Source organism: Panthera uncia, chromosome B1 (genome assembly GCF_023721935.1).
Source record: "Panthera uncia isolate 11264 chromosome B1, Puncia_PCG_1.0, whole genome shotgun sequence".
In the NCBI taxonomy this organism is placed as follows: domain Eukaryota; kingdom Metazoa; phylum Chordata; class Mammalia; order Carnivora; family Felidae; genus Panthera; species Panthera uncia.
This window is the reverse complement of record NC_064811.1, coordinates 78,148,719-78,167,933: the sequence shown is the minus strand read 5'-3', so window position 1 is coordinate 78,167,933 and position 19,215 is coordinate 78,148,719. Positions and strand designations below refer to the sequence as shown.

General features: G+C 35.8%; 1 protein-coding gene across 1 annotated transcript; it reads right to left on the bottom strand.

Annotated features, from left to right (window-relative positions):
- Positions 1-17,348: 17,348 nt before the first annotated feature.
- On the bottom strand, positions 17,349-18,806 carry PDHA2 (pyruvate dehydrogenase E1 subunit alpha 2). Its single transcript, XM_049630898.1, has one exon. The coding sequence runs from the start codon at positions 18,715-18,717 to the stop codon at positions 17,542-17,544; it is 1,176 nt and encodes a 391-aa protein (XP_049486855.1). The 5' UTR covers positions 18,718-18,806; the 3' UTR covers positions 17,349-17,541.
- Positions 18,807-19,215: the final 409 nt, after the last annotated feature.

Here is a 19,215-nt window from a genome sequence, read left to right as displayed (position 1 = left end):
TACTTATTGCCAATGATAAAATCTGAGCTTTCAAGCAAAAATTAGAATTTTGAAAAATTACATGCATCACTGAATTTGACAGCTTCCCAACACTTAAAGAGTTTTCTATGGTGATATTAACAAACATGATTTTTTTTCATATTGTATAACAAAATGTGTCAACGCTTGAAAATCCTTAATAACTTAGGGAAACTATTTTCAAAATGATCCATGCTCTGGGAAAAGGACCATTCAAAATGTAAAATGCAAAATAGATTTTAATGTAACAGTATCAAAAATTAACTTGGTTTTAGATTTCACATTGCAACTAATCTTTTAGAAACTTCCATTTGTCAAGTTTTGATGTAGCATCAAAAAGGAATATCCACAATTTTCTGTAAAGGCTACTAAAATAGTCTTCTCTTCCAACTACGTACGTGCATGAGGCAAATTTTCTTTATCCACTTCACCAGTATTACCATACATTGAATGCTGAAGCAGATGTCAGAGTCAGAGTTCAGCTATCTTCTATTAAGTCAGAGAATAAGATTTGCAACTATATTTTTTAAGTTTATTTCTTTTAAGAGAGAGAGAGCGAGACAGTGCACAAGCAGGGGGAGGGGCAGAGAGAAGGAAGACAGAATCCCAACCTGGCTCCATACCATCAGCACAGAGCCAAATGAGGTGCTTGAACTTGAGAACTGTGAGATCATGACCTGAGCCGAGATCAAGAGTCGGATGCTAACTGACTGAGCCACCCATGAGCCCTAAGATTTGCAAATATTTAAATGATACCACTCTTCTCACTATTTTTTTTGTTTTTGAAAATATACTTATTCTTTATAAAAATATGTTAACATGCATCAGGTTGGACATTATTTTAAACAAACTAATAAATATTTTGACAATTCCTTTTTTTTTTTAATTTCTCGGTTTTACTTTTTAGAGTGGACAGACATACCCTTTTTAAAAAAAAGTTTTTTTTTCCAAAACAACTCAATAACTTCTAAAAATGCAAAGTGGCCCTTACACCAAAAAGTTTGAGAACAGCTGACTTTGAAAATCTACTAACAAAAAGTCATCTTGAGTAACTATGCAAAATACTAATGAACCAGTAACCCTAGATATTTCACTTTCTTTCTTTTTCTCAAAGGAAGTTTTTTAATTGAGGTTATCCTAATCCAACTCCACAGTTTATACTGGGAAAAGATATGTTCTCTTTTGGTTTAAAAACTATAATAGAAGATAGCTTAGGATGGGGGGTGCATATATTACACATGAAGAGACATTGCGCCAAAGGGTCGATTAGTGGCAGAGGCTGTCAGTTGTCACCCAATATCAATTGTCACCTTCTTCTCAATAATAGACCCCATGAATTTAAGCTGGGCAAATGAGCTGCCAAAGATACATTATTTGCTAGGTATTTTTTGTTTGCTTGCTTGCTTTGTTTTGTTTTGTTTTTTTCAGCTACATGTGACCCATGGAATGTAAGCAAGATGGTAACACAGCTCCTGTGAAGACTGCAATGTGGATGTGATACCTAGAACTGGAAAATATATTTTGTAAAATAAGATGAAGCCACACATTACAGATGGCAGATCGCAGCAAGAGCTTGGGTCCCTTTGGATAATAGAGCCATCATATTCGTCATAGTCTGCCAATAACTTTGTGAAAGGGAAAAAAATTCTATCTTGAAAAAGCTACCACAATTTGAGATTTTCTGTTACTCATAAATGAACCTAATTTTAACTGAGAAGTGACTCAGCAGTACTGTTAGGAATATAGGACTCTATTTTATCTACACAGTTGTTCTCTTTTTCCAGTGTCGATGATTTTCTTTTAGCAGTACCAATGGAGTTTTTCAAGATAGTAGATCACTACTGAAGGTGGCATCTCAAATTCTCTTGGGATATTTGGTAATCTTATTTCTATAGCACATGTCCACACAGAGCTACTGATACTTTTTTTTTTACTTACTGGAATATTTTAGAGCTAGTTCGCACTCTAATACACACACACACACACACACACACACACACACACACATGCTACCTTATTTTGCTTGATTCAATGAACCAACAAAATACTTTTTATTTATAAATTAATAAATATTCCATCAGTAACTAAATTAAGGTTATTAACACAGGAAATGAGCTAGGTATAATCTTATCATCATAGAACTATAAGATGTTAGAATTAGGGGCGCCTGGGTGGCTCAGTCGGTTAAGCGTCCGACTTTGGCTCAGGTCATGATCTCACGAGTTCGAGCCCCACGTCAGGCTCTGTGCTGACAGCTCAGAGCCTGGAGCCCATTTCAGATTCTGTGTCTCCTTTTCTCTCTGCCCCTCCCCTGTTCATGCTCTGTCTCTCTCTCTCTCAAAAATAAATAAACGTTAAAAAAAATTTTAAAAAAGATGTTAGAATTAGAAGATATCTTAGTACATCCAATTCAACTCATTTCTCTTTACACATAAAGATGTTTAGTGCCACAAGGAACTTGATTTTAAGAAGATTATTTAGAAAGCAGGGACACATAAAAGCACCTATTATCAATTCTCTAGCACAATTTTTATAACCAGTAAGACCCACTTCATCAGCTTGGGACACTGTAAGTGAACAGCATTTCCTTTTTTTCTTCGTGTAATTATGAAAGACCCTATCTATTATGTTTATTGGCCGGAAGGCCATCAGCCTTTCTTCCAGATTGCTGTAGAACACTGTGTTCATACTTACTTCCGGGTGGTAGTGAGAATGTAATGAACTTGATCAATCACCCAGCTGGGTCACTTTCTCTCTTCTATCTTTGAAACAGATTCTTCCTTGGACATACAGCATTTATTTTATATCATACAGATTTTATGTCACAGTTTTCAGTAGTGTAAGTTTATCTAAAAACACTGTAAGATTTGTAGAAATCACAATTACAATGCAAAGTTCATATTATACTTAGTAAAATGTAAGAATTTTAATTTGATAAAATAAGAATTTATTTTTATTTAATACAAATGTGGTTCTTTGATAAAAAATAATTTAGATAATGCTTTAAAGCTGACTTTAGGAATATTTTGAGTCTTCTGGGGTCTATTTTTTCTAACTTCCATAAATGATGTCTTTCTAAGAGATTGCTTTACAAAAAACTTACTTATGCACACAATCTTTTCAGTAGATGGCAATTATACTTTAATTTAATTCATTGTATCTCTGCCCACTGCATTGATCTTTTGTCTTTTTCTGTGCAAGTTAACTTATTTTGATATTTTATGTCATGAATCACTGTAGAAATTTAATTAAATTGATATATTAACTGTGCTGTAATTGCCACTGAAGTATTGTAAATGTCAGGCCACTCTGCTCCCATCCCAGATCATGACTGCAAATAAGATTCTCCAACGCACATTCTTTTCTTTATCAAGAGATATACACAAAAATACATAGCACCAATAGCTGATGTTCCAGGATCTGGAATTAGAATTGTACCTTTCAGATAGATATAATAAATGCTTTTGAAGAATATTTGATTAATTAACTGTAATTATTTGTTTCAAATTTTTCTAGTGTTCCCACCTCTAATATTCCTCTGTGTTCAGGAACTGATCATGGATAAGTTGTCTGTCAATATTAATGTTATTTGCTTTTTTAGACTCTGATTTATTCAGCTTCCTTTGAAAACATAAGTTAGTTTCATGTCAGTTTTGATTGAGATTATTTTACAAATCTTTCCTGATAATTTATTTTAAGAAGTGCCATTGCTACTCGTTATCAATATAAAATTCTTATAAAAATAAAATACCCAGGGGCGCCTGGGTGGCTCAATCGGTTAAGCATCTGACTTCGGCTCAGGTCATGATCTCACAGTTCATGAGTTTGAGCCCCACATCAGGCTCTGTGCTGATAGCTCAAAGCCTGGAGCCTGCTTTGGATTCTGTGTCTCCCTCTCTCTCTGCCCTTCCCCCACTCTCTCTTTCTCTCTCACAAAAATAAATAAACATTAAAAAAATAAAAAAGGATAAAATACTAAATCTTGCAAATTCATATTCTGAATACACAGGAGTGATGATTACATACCTTTATTTATCAATTAATAAATTAATACTGACATATTAGTATATATTGTTAATATTTTACATTTCTATAATTAATGAATGAATACTGAACCATTATTAACTCATGTTCATACTTTATTCATATTTCCTTAGTTTCTATATCAACTTCCTGCTCCTAGATCCTAATAAGGATACCATCGTATTAGCCATCTTGTCTCTGTAATCTCCTCTTGGTAGGTTCTCAGACATTCTTTGTTTTGGATGACCTTAATAGGTTTGGGGACTACTAATCAGACATTTTGTGTAACATCCCTCAATAGGTATTTAATGTCTTTCTCATAATTAGACTAGGGTTACATGTTTTGGGAAGAAGACTGAGGAGTTAAAGTGCCATTTCCATCACATCATTTCAGGAGTACATACTATCAACATGATTTAGTATTATTGATGTTGACCTTTATTAGTTGAATTAGGTGGTGTTTGTCAGATTTCTCCATTATTGAGTTACTATACTTCCTTATTTCCACCCTCTACTCTTTTGAAGGAAGTCACTATGCATAACCTACATTTAAGAAAATGGGAGTTATGCTCCACACATTTGAGGGTAGAATATCTACAGAAGAGTATTTGCAATTTTTCTGCATGGAAGTTTTCTGTATTATTTTCATTTGTTTGTTATTTGCTGATTCAATCATTTATTCACATCAGTATGGAGGAAATTCTAATTTAATTTTTTTAGTGTTTATTTATTTTTGAGAGAGAGAGAGAGAGAGAGAGAGAGAGCACTAGCAGTGGAGCAGCAGAGAGAGAGGGAGACACAGAATCCAAAGCAGGCTCCAGGCTCCAGGCTGTCAGCACAGAGCCCAATGTGGGACTTGAACTCGCAAACTGTGGGATCATGACCTGAGCTGAGGTTGGAGGCTTAATCAACTGAGTCACCCAGGTGCCCTAGAAAGTCTAATTTAAATCAGGAACATCTAGTACCAATGATAATTACTGAATGGAAGGATTGTATAAAAATACTTACGTCAAGAAGGACAATATGAGGGGCGACTGGTTGACTCAGTCAGTTAAACATCTGACTCTTGGTTTTGGTTCAGGTCATGATCTCACAGTTCATGCTGACAGCTCAGAGCCTGCTTGGGATTCTCTTTCATTATCTCTCAGCCCCTCCCCCACTAGTGTTTTTTCTCTTTCTCTTTCTCTCTCTCTTTCTCCCTCAAAGTAAATTTTAAAAAAAAACATTTTTTAGAAGAGCAATGTGAGTTTAATATATGATTTTCTAGCCTGTGGATTGCCAAGGTGCCTCTGGTACTACTCTACACTAATGATGGTTAAAATAAAATAATATTTGCCACTCTTTTCTTTGATTCTTTCTTACATCTTTAAAAAACATGCATCTTTCAGTAAAGAAAGAAAATAAAATCTATTCTCAGTTCCTCTATGGAACCCTTTAGGAAAACTAAGATGGAGAAAGAAAGTTTTACCTAAGATTAATTTTTCATTTTCTCTTTTTCTAACTTACAAATCCAGTTTTCTCCCTTTTTTGGTAAAACTATATATTTGCTTTATTTACTCTTTATTTATGGAGCACTTACGATATGTTCTGGGCTGAGGGTAATAAGCAGGTTTGCTATGGTTGACTCTTACATAATATTTCTTATAATTAACTTCAGTTTATTTGTAGTTGAGGAAAGTAGAAATTGGATAGAGTCAGACCTACTGCATTTTTTAACCATGAGACTAAAATTATGTTAGCTATCCTGCTTCAAATACTACATATCTTCCAATGGACCTTAGAAATGTTCAGTTCAAGACTTTGGAAGGTGCTGGAAATCATAACTGGTCAGTCACAGAATAGAAGTCAAAAGAATTTTCTTGGTAAGGCACGGATAATCCAATCTCCTCAATCATAATAGAGTCTTATCCACCAGACCTCTATGTTATTTGCACGTATATAAGAGTAACATATATAAAAATGGAAAGATGATGGAACATTGTAATTAGCTTGCATCTTGTATATATTTGCCACCTTCGAGAAAAATGGAAACCTTAAAAGTAATGGAGTGTGCTTAGCATCAGAGATCCAATTTTTAGATAGTAATTCAAGTGAAATTTTATAGATATTTTTAAAAAAATATTTTTAAAAATGAATTAAACAGTTTCTGAATTCTGGCCAAAAAACTGGTCCTACTTAAGAATTTATGTTCACTGGGATACCTGTGTGGCTCAATTGGTTAAACATCTGACTCTTGGTTTTGGTTTAGATCATGATCTCATGGTCCCTGGGTTCTAACCCCACAGTGACAGTGCGGAGCTTACTTGGGATTTCATCTCCCTCCCTCTCTCTCTGTCCCTCCCCTTCTCTCTCCCTTTGTCACTCAAAATAAATAAACTTAAAAAAAATTATGTTCACTATTATTTAACTGTATTTACAAAACCGTGCTATGACATACGGCTATAAATGTTGACTTATCCAAGAAGCCTCATCCAAAATTGTTATGAAGATGAATAAATGTAGTAAATTTTGCCTGCACTTCACTGTTCAAACACTAATCATCAACTGCTGGGTGAACAAATCTATACCAAATATAGCTCAAATTGAAAGAGCTGAGAAAAATTTAAATGTAATTTAACTCCAGAAAGATCCAACTTGAGTAGAATATTTGTGAATCAAATTTCTCTGCATGTTATTGATATTTTGCTTTCCTAAATGTTTTGCTTCCGAAAATACTATTGTTAGATGACTATCCTGAATGGAAGCATTTCCCCCCAATTGTACTGTACTTATCTATGTAACATAATTATATTTGCTTGTCTTTGGAACTCTGTGTACTCCAAACGAGTCTCTTTTACTTGTAGTACTATGGCCTTGGATAGCACTTTCTTCTGAAAAATACCTTTTTAGAAATTTAGGTAAGGAAAATGCCAAAACAATTAATGATACTGAAAACATTTGGTATTTGCAGAATTAAGTTGAATTGCATAGAATGTCAGATGGAAAAGAAAAAAAAAATCAAGTAAATATCCATGTAATCATTGAGAAGTTATTGTGGGTAGAGAAATAAGGCCATAGTTTTTAATTTTTATTACCAAGCTCTAGTAACTAAGTAATGATGTATTTCCATTTACAGTAGTGTGTTTTAAAAGATGGTATGTAATGAATCAAGCAACAATAACAGCTGTTTACAGATCCTCAAGCTATCCTATGTTAAAATAAAGATTTCCCTAAATAGACTGTTTTGCAAGCATACACATAGGTTAATTTACAAAAGAAGATGCAGTCCTGAATCAAGGTATGATTAACTAAAAATATAGACTTTCGCTTTAAATGCTGATAGTTGTTTAATCTTAGAACTTTTATATACTGTATCCCTAATAATAGCTGTAAAAAGAGAACTATCTACTCAGCAGACAAAGACTCTAATTCTGTGGGGCAGAATAGAGCCAGCAGATTGACATCTGTGCATTATGCAAATAGAAGAATAGAAACAAGTAGGTCCTAATAAGCAACTCCTATTCAGATGGAAAAGGGGAGTGGGAGAAAGACTCTTCTGAGATAATTATTAAAGTTGGGAGGGCACTTCTTCCCAGGGTGCATCTCAGGGAGGAATAGTTTGTTTTGGCTTGTTTCCTCAAGTGGAAATTTAAGTGTGAATTAAAAAATGGCATGCTGAGTTTGAGAAACGGCTTCTTCTCTCTTTGCCAAAGAGCAGCATTGGGCAGAGGGCAACATGTCATTGATTTTGAAGCTCCAATGCGCTTTTTATACCCGTATGGTGAATAGTAAGTAGTTTAGTGCTGTTTACAATAGAAACTTTATGAATAATGTTAATAAATAGAGTGTTTGTACTGCTGCTCCTTTAACTTGACAGAATGTTGCCACCTGCCCCTTAATATGTTTGATTAGCACTAAAATAAAGTCCTTATTAAGAAATAAAAAGAGTAAATTTATTCTCAAAGGAAACATTTATGCACATGTATTGTGCATATGACAATTCTTTTTCTACATTAGCTCATATAGGAAAGGTTCGTTGCATTTTAGAAATTTGAAAGGTTACATATTATTGACATCTTTACAACAAGTGCTATGCTTCACATTAAAATTTGACAAGGGAAGGTGATAAGGTTTTTAGAAAATAAAGAGGCTCAGAGTGGATAAATAGTCTGGATAATAAGGGTAGGCAAGCCAAACTCCTAGCAACTCATGTCCATACTACATATGCAGTAAACTCAATTTGTAGGCCAGGTAACATTTAAATTGTCCACCAATGACCTGTGTAATGTAATAAGAACAATGCTTAGTGAGTTTCAGGAATCACTGAATAAAAATCGTGACTAAGCTTTTAGAATGATGGATTCAAAACCTAAATGACATTTGTGAACGGGAAGAGCCAGGAATGTTTTTCTGTAAGGGTATGTGAGGAAAGTCAAGCCTTTAACATAAGATAGGAGATAAAGGAGAGGAAGGGGAGAAGAGAAAACATAACTACTGTTTGGAACACCTAATGTGTGCCAAGCACTAGGACTTCATGTATGCTATTTCCAATCTTCACTACAGTATCACAGGGTAAGTGTGATATTCCCCTTTTCTACAGAGTAGTCAAGAATGCTTCGGGAAGAACTTAACTCATCCAAGACCACACAGAAAAAAAAAAAAAAATCAACGTCAGTTGTGTCAGACCTCAGGTATATTTTAGAATTGAGTTGACTCTGCTCTAATAAGAATTCAGCTCTTTTTCCTCTGTTAGCACAATTCAATGAATAAATAAGCAATAATTCACTGTCAAAATAGTGAAACCGTGTTTCCACAATCTTTAGACCTGTCAGAGTTTTGTTTGTGCAGGGCTTTTGGCTCTAATCTTAACATTTCAGAAAGATACAGGAAAACACACAAAGGGTTAACAAGAATATTAAAAAACAAAACAACAGTGAGAGAACTGACGAAGGCTTTTCAATGTTGATTTTCAATCACAATAATTATGTCTCCTCCACAAGAAGTAAGGTCTTAATGTGCTTTCACACTGCTAGTGGACTCTGCTGCTTGGGTTGCAAAACATGTGATGTTCCATATAACTTCCACAGCCTTTCCTCTTAAAGGAAGCTGTAGGATTTCACAAGATATCAGTGACAGAAAAAGCTCTCCGATTCTTGGAACCTCAATGTCTCCCAAGGAAGCGATGAGCTGTTCACTCTGCAACACTGCAGCCCACATGGATGGTGATGGAGAAATTCTCTGGGCACTGTTGGCAAGTTACTCTCAGTCTCTAATGGAAGCAAATTATATACTTTCTAAAGTGACACTATCACTCTAGTAACGTGCAGATAAATTGCTCCAGTGAAATCTAATAGCTCACACTCGCCAGAAACATTATTAAAATAATTGCTTCCTCCTACTTTTTTCTTCTTTTTTGGCAACGTGCTACTTCATGTGGCAGTAAGTTTTTTAAAAGAAGGTAACATAAACGATAGCAGGACACAGAAACTACAAAGGCAATATTCTCCCTCGACTAATTTTAATGTATGACTGCTGCAATAACACTGCAGCCTGGAAAGCTGCCTTCTACCAGAACGTTTGGGGATAATTGAACTCTTGCTCATTGTTCAAAAGGTCATGAGGTTTGAGTGGGCTCTTTTTCTTTTGGTAAATTATTCAGCTTGAGTATTTATTGGCCCGTCAAAAGGAAAGTATTGTATGAACTGTCTTTGTTGCTCTTCAGTGTTTCCTAATTTGATTGTGTTCTTTTCTGTGCATAAACTTGGCAGAAAATTTCCATCTCTCTCAATTCCACTGCAGAGACCTCTCTTCTTTGCTCTTTGCTGTATAAATCAGCCTCATGGATCAAACAGACGTGAATAAAGTCAATGAAAAAAATATAGAATACTGATTGAATGAGAATTTTGGCTGGCGTTTTGTTTCAAGCCTGATCAGATCATTGTTTGCATTAATATTCTGGAGCATTCCTTAAAAGGAATCCACAATAAAAAGAGTGGGTCTAATTTTGAAGCAATTTCTAGCATGAGAATATCCATCTATGTTATAATATAATGGAAAAATCTGTACTCTTTTTGCCCTGATTCTACCAAAGTAGTATCTGTGCAATATCTACATGCTTTAGTATATGTAGTTAGCAGATTGAAAGCCCTGAGTTCTGAACACATTTTGGGTACAAACTGGGGAGTTTCATTATTACTACATCATATTCTACCCAACCTTGATGGCATTTCATAACTACTTTTTGTGTCAAATGCTGCCTGATGAGAATTAGTTAAGAGAAGACGATGAGACATTTTTTCTAATATTTTCTCCTATGAGTAGGTTTAAAGTATGAAAAAAGTTTAAAATTCAGTGTAGCCTATAATTACGCAGATATAGCATGTCACATGTGTTTTAGTAGCTAAGGGTGCCATTCAAAAAAAGATCACTCATTATTTTCAGTGACCAAAACCAACCACTGTTGTGTAAATACAGCCTTCTTTCTCTGTGCCTAGCTATAATTGGCTTTTGGTGTTTATAAATTGGATCTTAGCATATTTGTGCTTTTCACTATTAATACACTTTGATATGATTAAAAATATTTTAGTGTTATTTTTAAAAATTTCTTAATGTTTTTTATATATTTTGAAAGAGTGTGAGCCAGGGAGGGCTAGAGAGGGAGACACAGAATCTGAAGCAGGCTCTAGACTCTGAGCTGTCAGTACAGAGCTTGACGTGGGGCTCGAACTCACACGCTGTAAGATCATGATGTGAGCCAAGTTTGGATGCTTAACTGACTGAGCCACCCAGGCACCCATGTTTTAGTGTTATTTTAATGGCTATGGATATACCATAATTGATGTCACCAGTCTTTCTATTGTAGAACTTACTGTTTATAGGGTTTTTTTTGTCGTTATAAACAATTCTGTAGTGAATATCCTTGAAACAAAACAAAACAAAACAAAACAAAACAAAACAAAACAAAACAAAACAAAAAGGAGAGAGAGATCATGAGAAAACATAGGGTGGCTAAATTTGTGAAAATCTATTCCACACGCAGCTTACATTGTCTTCTGACCACTGCAATCTTTATACCTAGCTACCTACATAAAATTGAAGACTCTTTTTATTGCTTTCAGATGGCATAATCCCTTCTCTCCCTTTAGGTCAGAAATTTTTATTTATTGAATCTTGAGTGTACCTGGAACTAAGTTAGATGTTACTTCATTTCTTGCTCTTCATTTAACATTTACAACAATCATATGGATCAACTGAATTATAGAGGATGTGGAGATACAGAGGTAAGTCCCTTGCTCAAGGTACCGTTTCTCTTGATTTGAATCTAAATTTAAATGACACCAAAGTCCAGACTCTAATTTATTTCCTTGTTACATAAAGGTAGGGCTGCTTTAAGACCTAATGATACTGGACTAGAAGCATTAGGTTCTAAATGGCCTGTCAATACATGAGGTGCTAGTGATTCAATTCATTCAATAGATTCTAATTTCCATGATAATATAAAGTTCATCAATATGCACACCTATGACTTCTAGTTTCCTTGCCCTTATTGGTTACACCTTTCCATCTCATTCTCCTGGCTTCTCCCTTAGTTTTCTGTCTGTCTCCTCTCTACCTACTGATTTCACTCAGTTCCTGATTTCATTCTAGGTTTGCATCTCAGGTTCTGTAATCCTGAGCCCTCGACTGCTTGGATTCCTCTTTACTACTTGGGTAGAATGGACATGGGTAGCCTTGAACTCCCAAAGACTTGTTCACATACTACTTTGGCACTTCAGGTTCTGGCTTTGACTCATCAAAGCCTGATACTCACCAATCAACAGAAAACTTCCATCTGGACTCAAGACAAGCCTCAGTCAGTGAAATTGCAACTGTAGTCTTCAGTGTGTTTCTTGACCTATGGTTGACGTTTTACTATAATACCAAAAAACCTAACGTTGTCGTTACTTTAGTTCATCCCAAAACCAGCCACAGATGGTGGGAAAATGTATGTTGAACAGTTGTAATTTTGTTCCTAGGCTTTCTTTTCTGTTGGAGACTTATCTTTCCCCATCCTTTCTACTTCTAAATTGTGAACGTCTGCACTGATATATCCAAGAGTACGGAACAGCGATGTCACTACTATATGGGAGGAGTATCACAGTATTGTGGCTATCTATTATCTGTTTTACCTCCTATTCTCTGTTTCCCTCCCAATTTTTGTTTTTGTGTTTCTACACTAAGCCTAAAAATCTGAACTCAGATGATGGTGGAGTGATTGACAAAAATCCCTTGGTTCAACTTTAATTCCATTCATTCATTTGTTAATGTACTTTTTTGAAAAACCTATTGTGTGGTTGAGTATAATTAAAAGCAATGCTTAATAAGCAGTACAAAAAAAGTACTTTTCAAAATATGAACCTTGTTGACGGTTTTGATTCTTGCCTCCCCCATTTATAAATTGTGAAATCTTGAGCAACTTCTTTAACTTGAGTCTTAGTTTCCTCTTTTTAAGTGAAATTAAAATGCCTAAATTATGTAGATATAATTTAAGAGATTAGTGGCTATGATCAATGGCTATATGATCCTGAACTAGCAACCTAATATATTTGGGACTATTCTTCTATATATAGGTTTTTATTATATTATAATTAAGAAACTCAATTTCTGGTTATACTTATGGTTATTGTTTATTACAGTGAAAAGATACAAATCTAAATCAGCAAAGGGAAAAGACACATGGAGAAAATGCTAAGAGAAACTAGGTACATGCTTCCAGTTATCTCTTCTCAGTGCAGTAACATGGGGACACGTTATTAAGATAAACTTATCTGGACAAACTAGTACAGTATGGCCCAAGGCCTTAGGCATACAGAACATTCTTATCAGGAAGAATATTCTAGGGGTACAGAAGTTATCTCCCAGGAGTATGAAGACAGACCTTTCTCTGGGATGTGCAGGTTTTGAGACACCTAAGCTACTGAGGTAACCCTTTCCTTGCCACATAGTACTATGAGATGCTAATAATAGGAGAAACTGGGTGTAGGTATATGGGAATTCGGTACATTGTTCTCAATTTTTCTGTAACTCTAAAATTGTTTTAAAAATTAAAGTCTATTAAATCAAAATCCAATTAGAATAGGTCATATAAATCGAGAAATATTCAAGTTGAAATTTCTGCTTGTTTTTGTTTTTTTAATGTTTATTTATTTATTTTTAAGTTTTTTAACGTTTATTTATTTTCAAGAGAGAGAGAGAGACAGAGCACGAGAGGGGGATGGGCAGAGAGATGGAGACACAGAGTCAGAAGCAGGCTGCAGGCTCCGAGCTGTCAGCACAGAGCCAGACGCAGGGCTCGAACTCACGAACCAGGAGATCATGACCTGAGCCACAGCTGAACACTTAATCGACTAAGCCATCCAGGTGCCCCTCAAGCTAATACTTTAATGTGTCTTTAATTTATTTTACCTAATTGAGATTATAGCAAAAGGATTCTGTTGCATTTCCTTGTCCTAATAATAACTTTAAAATTTCTATCGTACTTGTGTTCACTAAGAAACAATCAGTTTTTTAAGTTTTATTATTCATAATAACCAAAATGTCCATTTTGAAAAAATCCAAATGCCCATCAACTGATGAATGGATAAATAAAATAGAATGTTGTTCATAAAAAAGAGTACCAAGGGGCACCTGGGTGGCTCAGTAGGTTGAGCGACCGACTTTGGTTCAGGTCATGATCACATAGTTTGTGGGTTCAAGCCCCATGTTGGGCTCTGCGCTGACAGCTCAGAGTATGGAGTCTGCTTCAGATTCTGTGTCTCCCTCTCTTTCTGCCCTCTGAGCCCCACCTTGTTCACACTGTGTCTCTCCCTCTCAAAAATAAATAAACATTTAAAAAGTTTTAAAAAAAAGAGTACCAATATATGCTACAGCAAATTTGGAAAACTTTATGCTCAGTGAAAGCAGACACAAAAGAGCACATAATTTATGATTTATATAGACTGTGAAGAATACCCAAGTCCAAAAACTGAAAGTAGATTAGTACTTTCCAGTGGGTGAAGAGATAGGGAAATGGGAAGTAACTGATAATGGGTATTGGCTTTTTCTTTGGGGTGATGAAAATATTCTGGAATTAGGTAGTGGTAAGGATTATACAACTTTGTGAACATAATAAAAATCACTGGACTATATACACTTTTTAAAGATGGATTTTATGGTATGTAATTTATATTTCACTCTTTAAAAACAAGCTCTTTCCCACAAATGATCAGGCTAAGTTTCACTAATATCTGCTGCATTTTTTGTACACTTGATTGGCAGGCATATCACATTTTTAAATAAATGTAATTCTTATGTATCTAAATATTCCCTTTATATATTTTTCTTAACCTCCTTCCTTTCTCATTCCACTCCATCGATATGCACACAATCCTTTACCTTTCTAGAGTATCATAAAGGTGAAGATAGTAGGAATTCCTTTTCTCTCAGATATTCTAGCATTGTTGCAACATGAAAATTTTATTATAACCATCATGGCTTGTTAAGCCTTCTAATACCTGGATAAAATAGACTGAATTACATAGTATTATGGATAGGAAATATAATCCAGCTGCTATATTTCTACACCTCTCTAATTTATAACTTGATAAGTAATTGCTATTAATAATTTACTGTTTGATCTAACTGAAGACAACAGGGGGGTTTTGTTTTTGTTCTTACTTTTTTAAAATTTTTGCATCACTACAGAACTCTGTGCAGTCATACGTGTATCGTTACTGAATGTACACACAAAAGTCTGGACATTTTTTAATATGGAAAACATTGAAAACTCCTGCTTTAATGGAATTTGAGAATGTGTATTATGACAAATGTACTCAATAACTTTAATAGATCAAGATTGGATTTTTTCTTGAAATGGATTATCTGTGTATTATGGTTTTGTGATGGATTAATCTCTAATAAGCTGTTTGTATCTTAATTTTTATGGATATTAAAATAATCCATAATATAAGCAAAATTTTAAAATTTCTTTATAGTATATATGGATAATTAGCTTTGAACAGCTTATGTTCCACTTGCAAGTTTATAGAAATAGAAGTATGCCAAAATTAATAAATAGTAGAGGAATTATTTGTCATATAAAATATGTGATTATTTTTATGGTATTATGAAATGCTTTTGTTTTTAATGGAAGGGATCCAATCAAGGTACCTCTATTTGCATAGACAAAACATATTAGCCAGTAATATTCTTGATCTATAAATACACCAACACTCATCTCCACTTTCTGATTTTAAAATGTTGAGGTTATTTTATGTGCTTAAATCTTTTTGGAGTAAGGCGTGGAGATTCAGCCTACACATATGTGTACATATGTTCAAATACTCACAGGTCTCTAAGCTTTTGGTTTTCTCTTAGAGTTCTTAGAAAGTATCTAGCTTTAATTTGTGGAAGTAGATGTTGTACAATTAAACAAAAAGGCTATAACCTTTTTTACAAATGGAGATACAGTTGACACATAGCAGGATATTGGTTTTAGGTTTACAACATAATGATTGGATACACATATATATTATGAAATGATCACCACAATAAGTCTACTTAACATCCATCATGATGCATAGTTATTTTTTTTCTTTGATGTGTTTTAACTTTTAATAACTGATTCTTCTGATGTTTTCTGCAAACTATTTCTTAGATCACAGGCAAATTCTGATATCTGATTTAGTTAAGTGTATCTCAGAAAAACAAGACATGCCAAACATCATGTTCAATAGGATTTGTGATCATTACTCCAATATCACCAAGTAGAAATGTTTTCACAAGATAATGACTTATTAATTGTCATGGTATTTGGACTGCCAAGAAAACCAAACCTATATGATCCAAGTTAGATTTTCCTTTGAAAAAAGTTGTCTGCGAATGTTCAGTTCTAGACAAAGGCAGTTTTTACTTTCCACTTTATTATTATTATTATTATTATTACTACTACTACTACTACTATTTTAGAGAAAGAAAGAGAGTGCAACCAGGGGAAAGGGGCAGAAGGAAAGAGAATATGAGCATGAGACAGAATCCCAAGCAGGCTCCATGCTCAGCAGAGAGCCCGATGAGGGGATCAATCCCATGACCCTGGGATCATGACTTGAATGGAAATCAAGAGTCAGTCGCTCAACTGACTGAGCCACCCAGGTGCCCGTCAACTTTTTTTTTTTTTTAATTTTAATATATGTGCTGCCGAAGCGAACATTCAACTTTTTATGAGTATCACCTCCTCCTCTTTATTTCTTTTGATGTCACCATATCTGCTCTTTTTTCAGTCTGAAATTCACCAGGATAGTTTCTTTAAAATATGGAACACATAATGGTACAAGTGGATTGAAAAATAAGAGTAACTTTAACTTGAAGGTTAAAGCAAAATGCAGTTTTTCCTAACTTTGTTTACATTTTTCCTTTAAATTGATACATTAAAAATACTGCAAGAAAGTACATGAAAAAACTTTCTTGTCCCATCTCCCCCTGCCCTGTTATGTAGCATGTTCCATTGGGAAATGATCAGTATTAACTGACTTCAGCATCAACATTGAGTAGGCACTCATATGCTTATATGTGTTCACAGGCACACTATTATAATCGGCAATGGTATAGTCGGCAATGGTTAATTCATGTAAACTATTGTAAGTAGCAAAGCTTCAGAGGACCTAACAGCTTGGTGTGGCTTGAAACTCTACCTTAGGATAGTGACTTTACACACAAACTCCTGTCAAGGTGGAGAAGGGACCGAAGAACTATTTTTCCTTTAAATAAGAGTACTTACAAATATAAAGTTAAATCAAATAGAACTATTATAGCAAGTAATATGAGAAGTCAAATAATCTTGTTTATCCCAATGTAGACTTGTAAAAATTAAAAATGATCTTTAAGGTATTCACATTGTTTAATTAAATAAGGAGGCCATCAGACTAAGGTGGCTGTAATGCCGTGGTAGCCTACTTAAGAAAACCAAAACCTAAGCCAGAGTCAATGGACTCAAATTGAGAAAATGACACTTAAGAATAAGCAACTACAAACAGCTAGTTAGGCTTTCCCAGCAGCACCTTAAGGTATAGCCAATAAGATAACTTCCTTGCTTTGCTTCTGTATAAAAATGCTTCCCCTAGTTCCTGTTGATGGAGCACACCTAACCATCTCTGGTCTGGCATTGCCTGATTCCTACTGATGCATGTTCAAACAAATTCTTGAAAATTTTCATGTGCCAGAGTTTACCTTTCAACAACGCTAAATGATTAAATGAATGATATCTTTTAATGCAACAATGTACAATTGAATGAAATATCCTTTGTAATTAAATGTACATTTTTTCAATGATCTCTTTTATTCTCTTCTAATAGTCGCTTAATCATCTCAATTTATTTTAATAAAAGTTTACAGGGCCCTTATTTAATGGGTTTTATTCCTGCTTAGCCAAACTGGGCACACAGTTTCTTAAAGTGGACCATGAACATTCCCATGAAGGACTAAAAGTAAATTTACATAAGTCTCCCTTTAACTGAGGGACTTGAACTTGATCCACTGGTTTGCACCACGAACTTCAAAAGCTGGAGTATTGCAGTAGATGTGATGAGCTAATTCTTCCAAAGGTGGTTCAGGATCAGTCAGAGCAAACTGGGCTGCATCCTCCACTTCTTTCCTCACTTCAACATCAATATCCTTTAGTTCCTCAACAGTGGCAAGCTCACTGTTCACCATTCTGTCTTTGAGAAGCATAATAGGATCGCTCTTCTTTCTCACATTCTGAACTTCTTCTCGGGTACGATAACTGATCCCAGGGTCACTCATACTGTGTCCATGATACCGGTAGGTCTGCAGCTCCATCACTATGGGCCCCTTTCCAGATCTACAGTAGTCAGCTACAAACTTAGTTGCCTCCCGAACACCTAGAACATCCATTCCGTCTACCCTTAGTCCAGGGATAAAATTTCCTCTCTTATAGTAATCGGTGCTGGCTGATGCTCTCTCAACAGGGGTTCCCATTCCATAGAGGTTATTCTCACAGATGAAAACACAGGGTAATTTCCACAAAGCTGCCATATTGTGAGCTTCAGCTATCTGACCCTGATTCGCAGCACCATCCCCATAAAGAGTCAAACAGACCTCCTTGTTTCCCTTGTATTTACAGGCCAGAGCAATACCAGCTCCCAGGGGCCCCTGTGCGCCAACAATGCCATTGCCCCCATAGAAATTCTTGACATACATATGCATCGATCCTCCTTTTCCTTTAGCACAGCCTCCCCTTCGTCCTGTCAGCTCTGCAAGAATTGATCGGACAGAGAGTCCACGAGTATAGCACAAGCCATGAGCCCGATAGGATGTGATGACATGGTCGGTGGGATTTATCCCGGCCTCCAGGCCCACAGAACAAGCTTCCTGACCATCGCACAAATGACAGAACCCACGGATAAATTTTTGTTTATACAGCTGATCTGCCTTCAGCTCCATTCGGCAAACAGTCTGCATCATCCTGTAGTATTTTAGCCCATCCTCCCGGGTGAGCAGTGTTGTGACAGGGGGACCCTCTTCTAAGCGATAAAGATCACATTTCTTAATTGCAAACATCGCATCATTTGAATAGTTACAGGATGCCACCAGCACTCTGCTAGCGGGCTTCTGCGTGACCCCGGACAACACGCGGGAGACAGCGGCAGCGAGCATCTTCCTCATGGAGAACAGCCCAAGGGGGTGGCCCCGACTCTCAGTTGCCCAGAGGCCTGGCTGCGCCGGTCCCCTCCGGAGCCTCCTTCCGCGTCAGAATGCCATCGGCGCCACAATGACCATGCTGGCAACAGAGGCCACGTCACGCCGCTCCGTGTCACCAGGTTGCCAGACCTGATGGACTGATTTTTGCAGTGCCTTCCAACTGTAATTAAGAATAAAGGTTGTTTCGTTTCTTGAAAGACTCGGCTGAACAATCACCCTATCCTAATTAGTGCCATCATCATTGCCTAAACGTAACCAGAGTCCCTTCTTCCTGCTAAACACTATAGAGCGCTTCTTGACCCTACATCAATGGAACAGAGGCGCAAACACAGTCCCCAAGGCACATGAGGGATCCGAGAGGTTAGGCCAAAGATATTCTTGCCAGTATTTCTTTAAAGTCTTTAAAATTTTGTTTTAGAATATGTATGGATATTTTATCCTACTCCATAGTATACCATATTT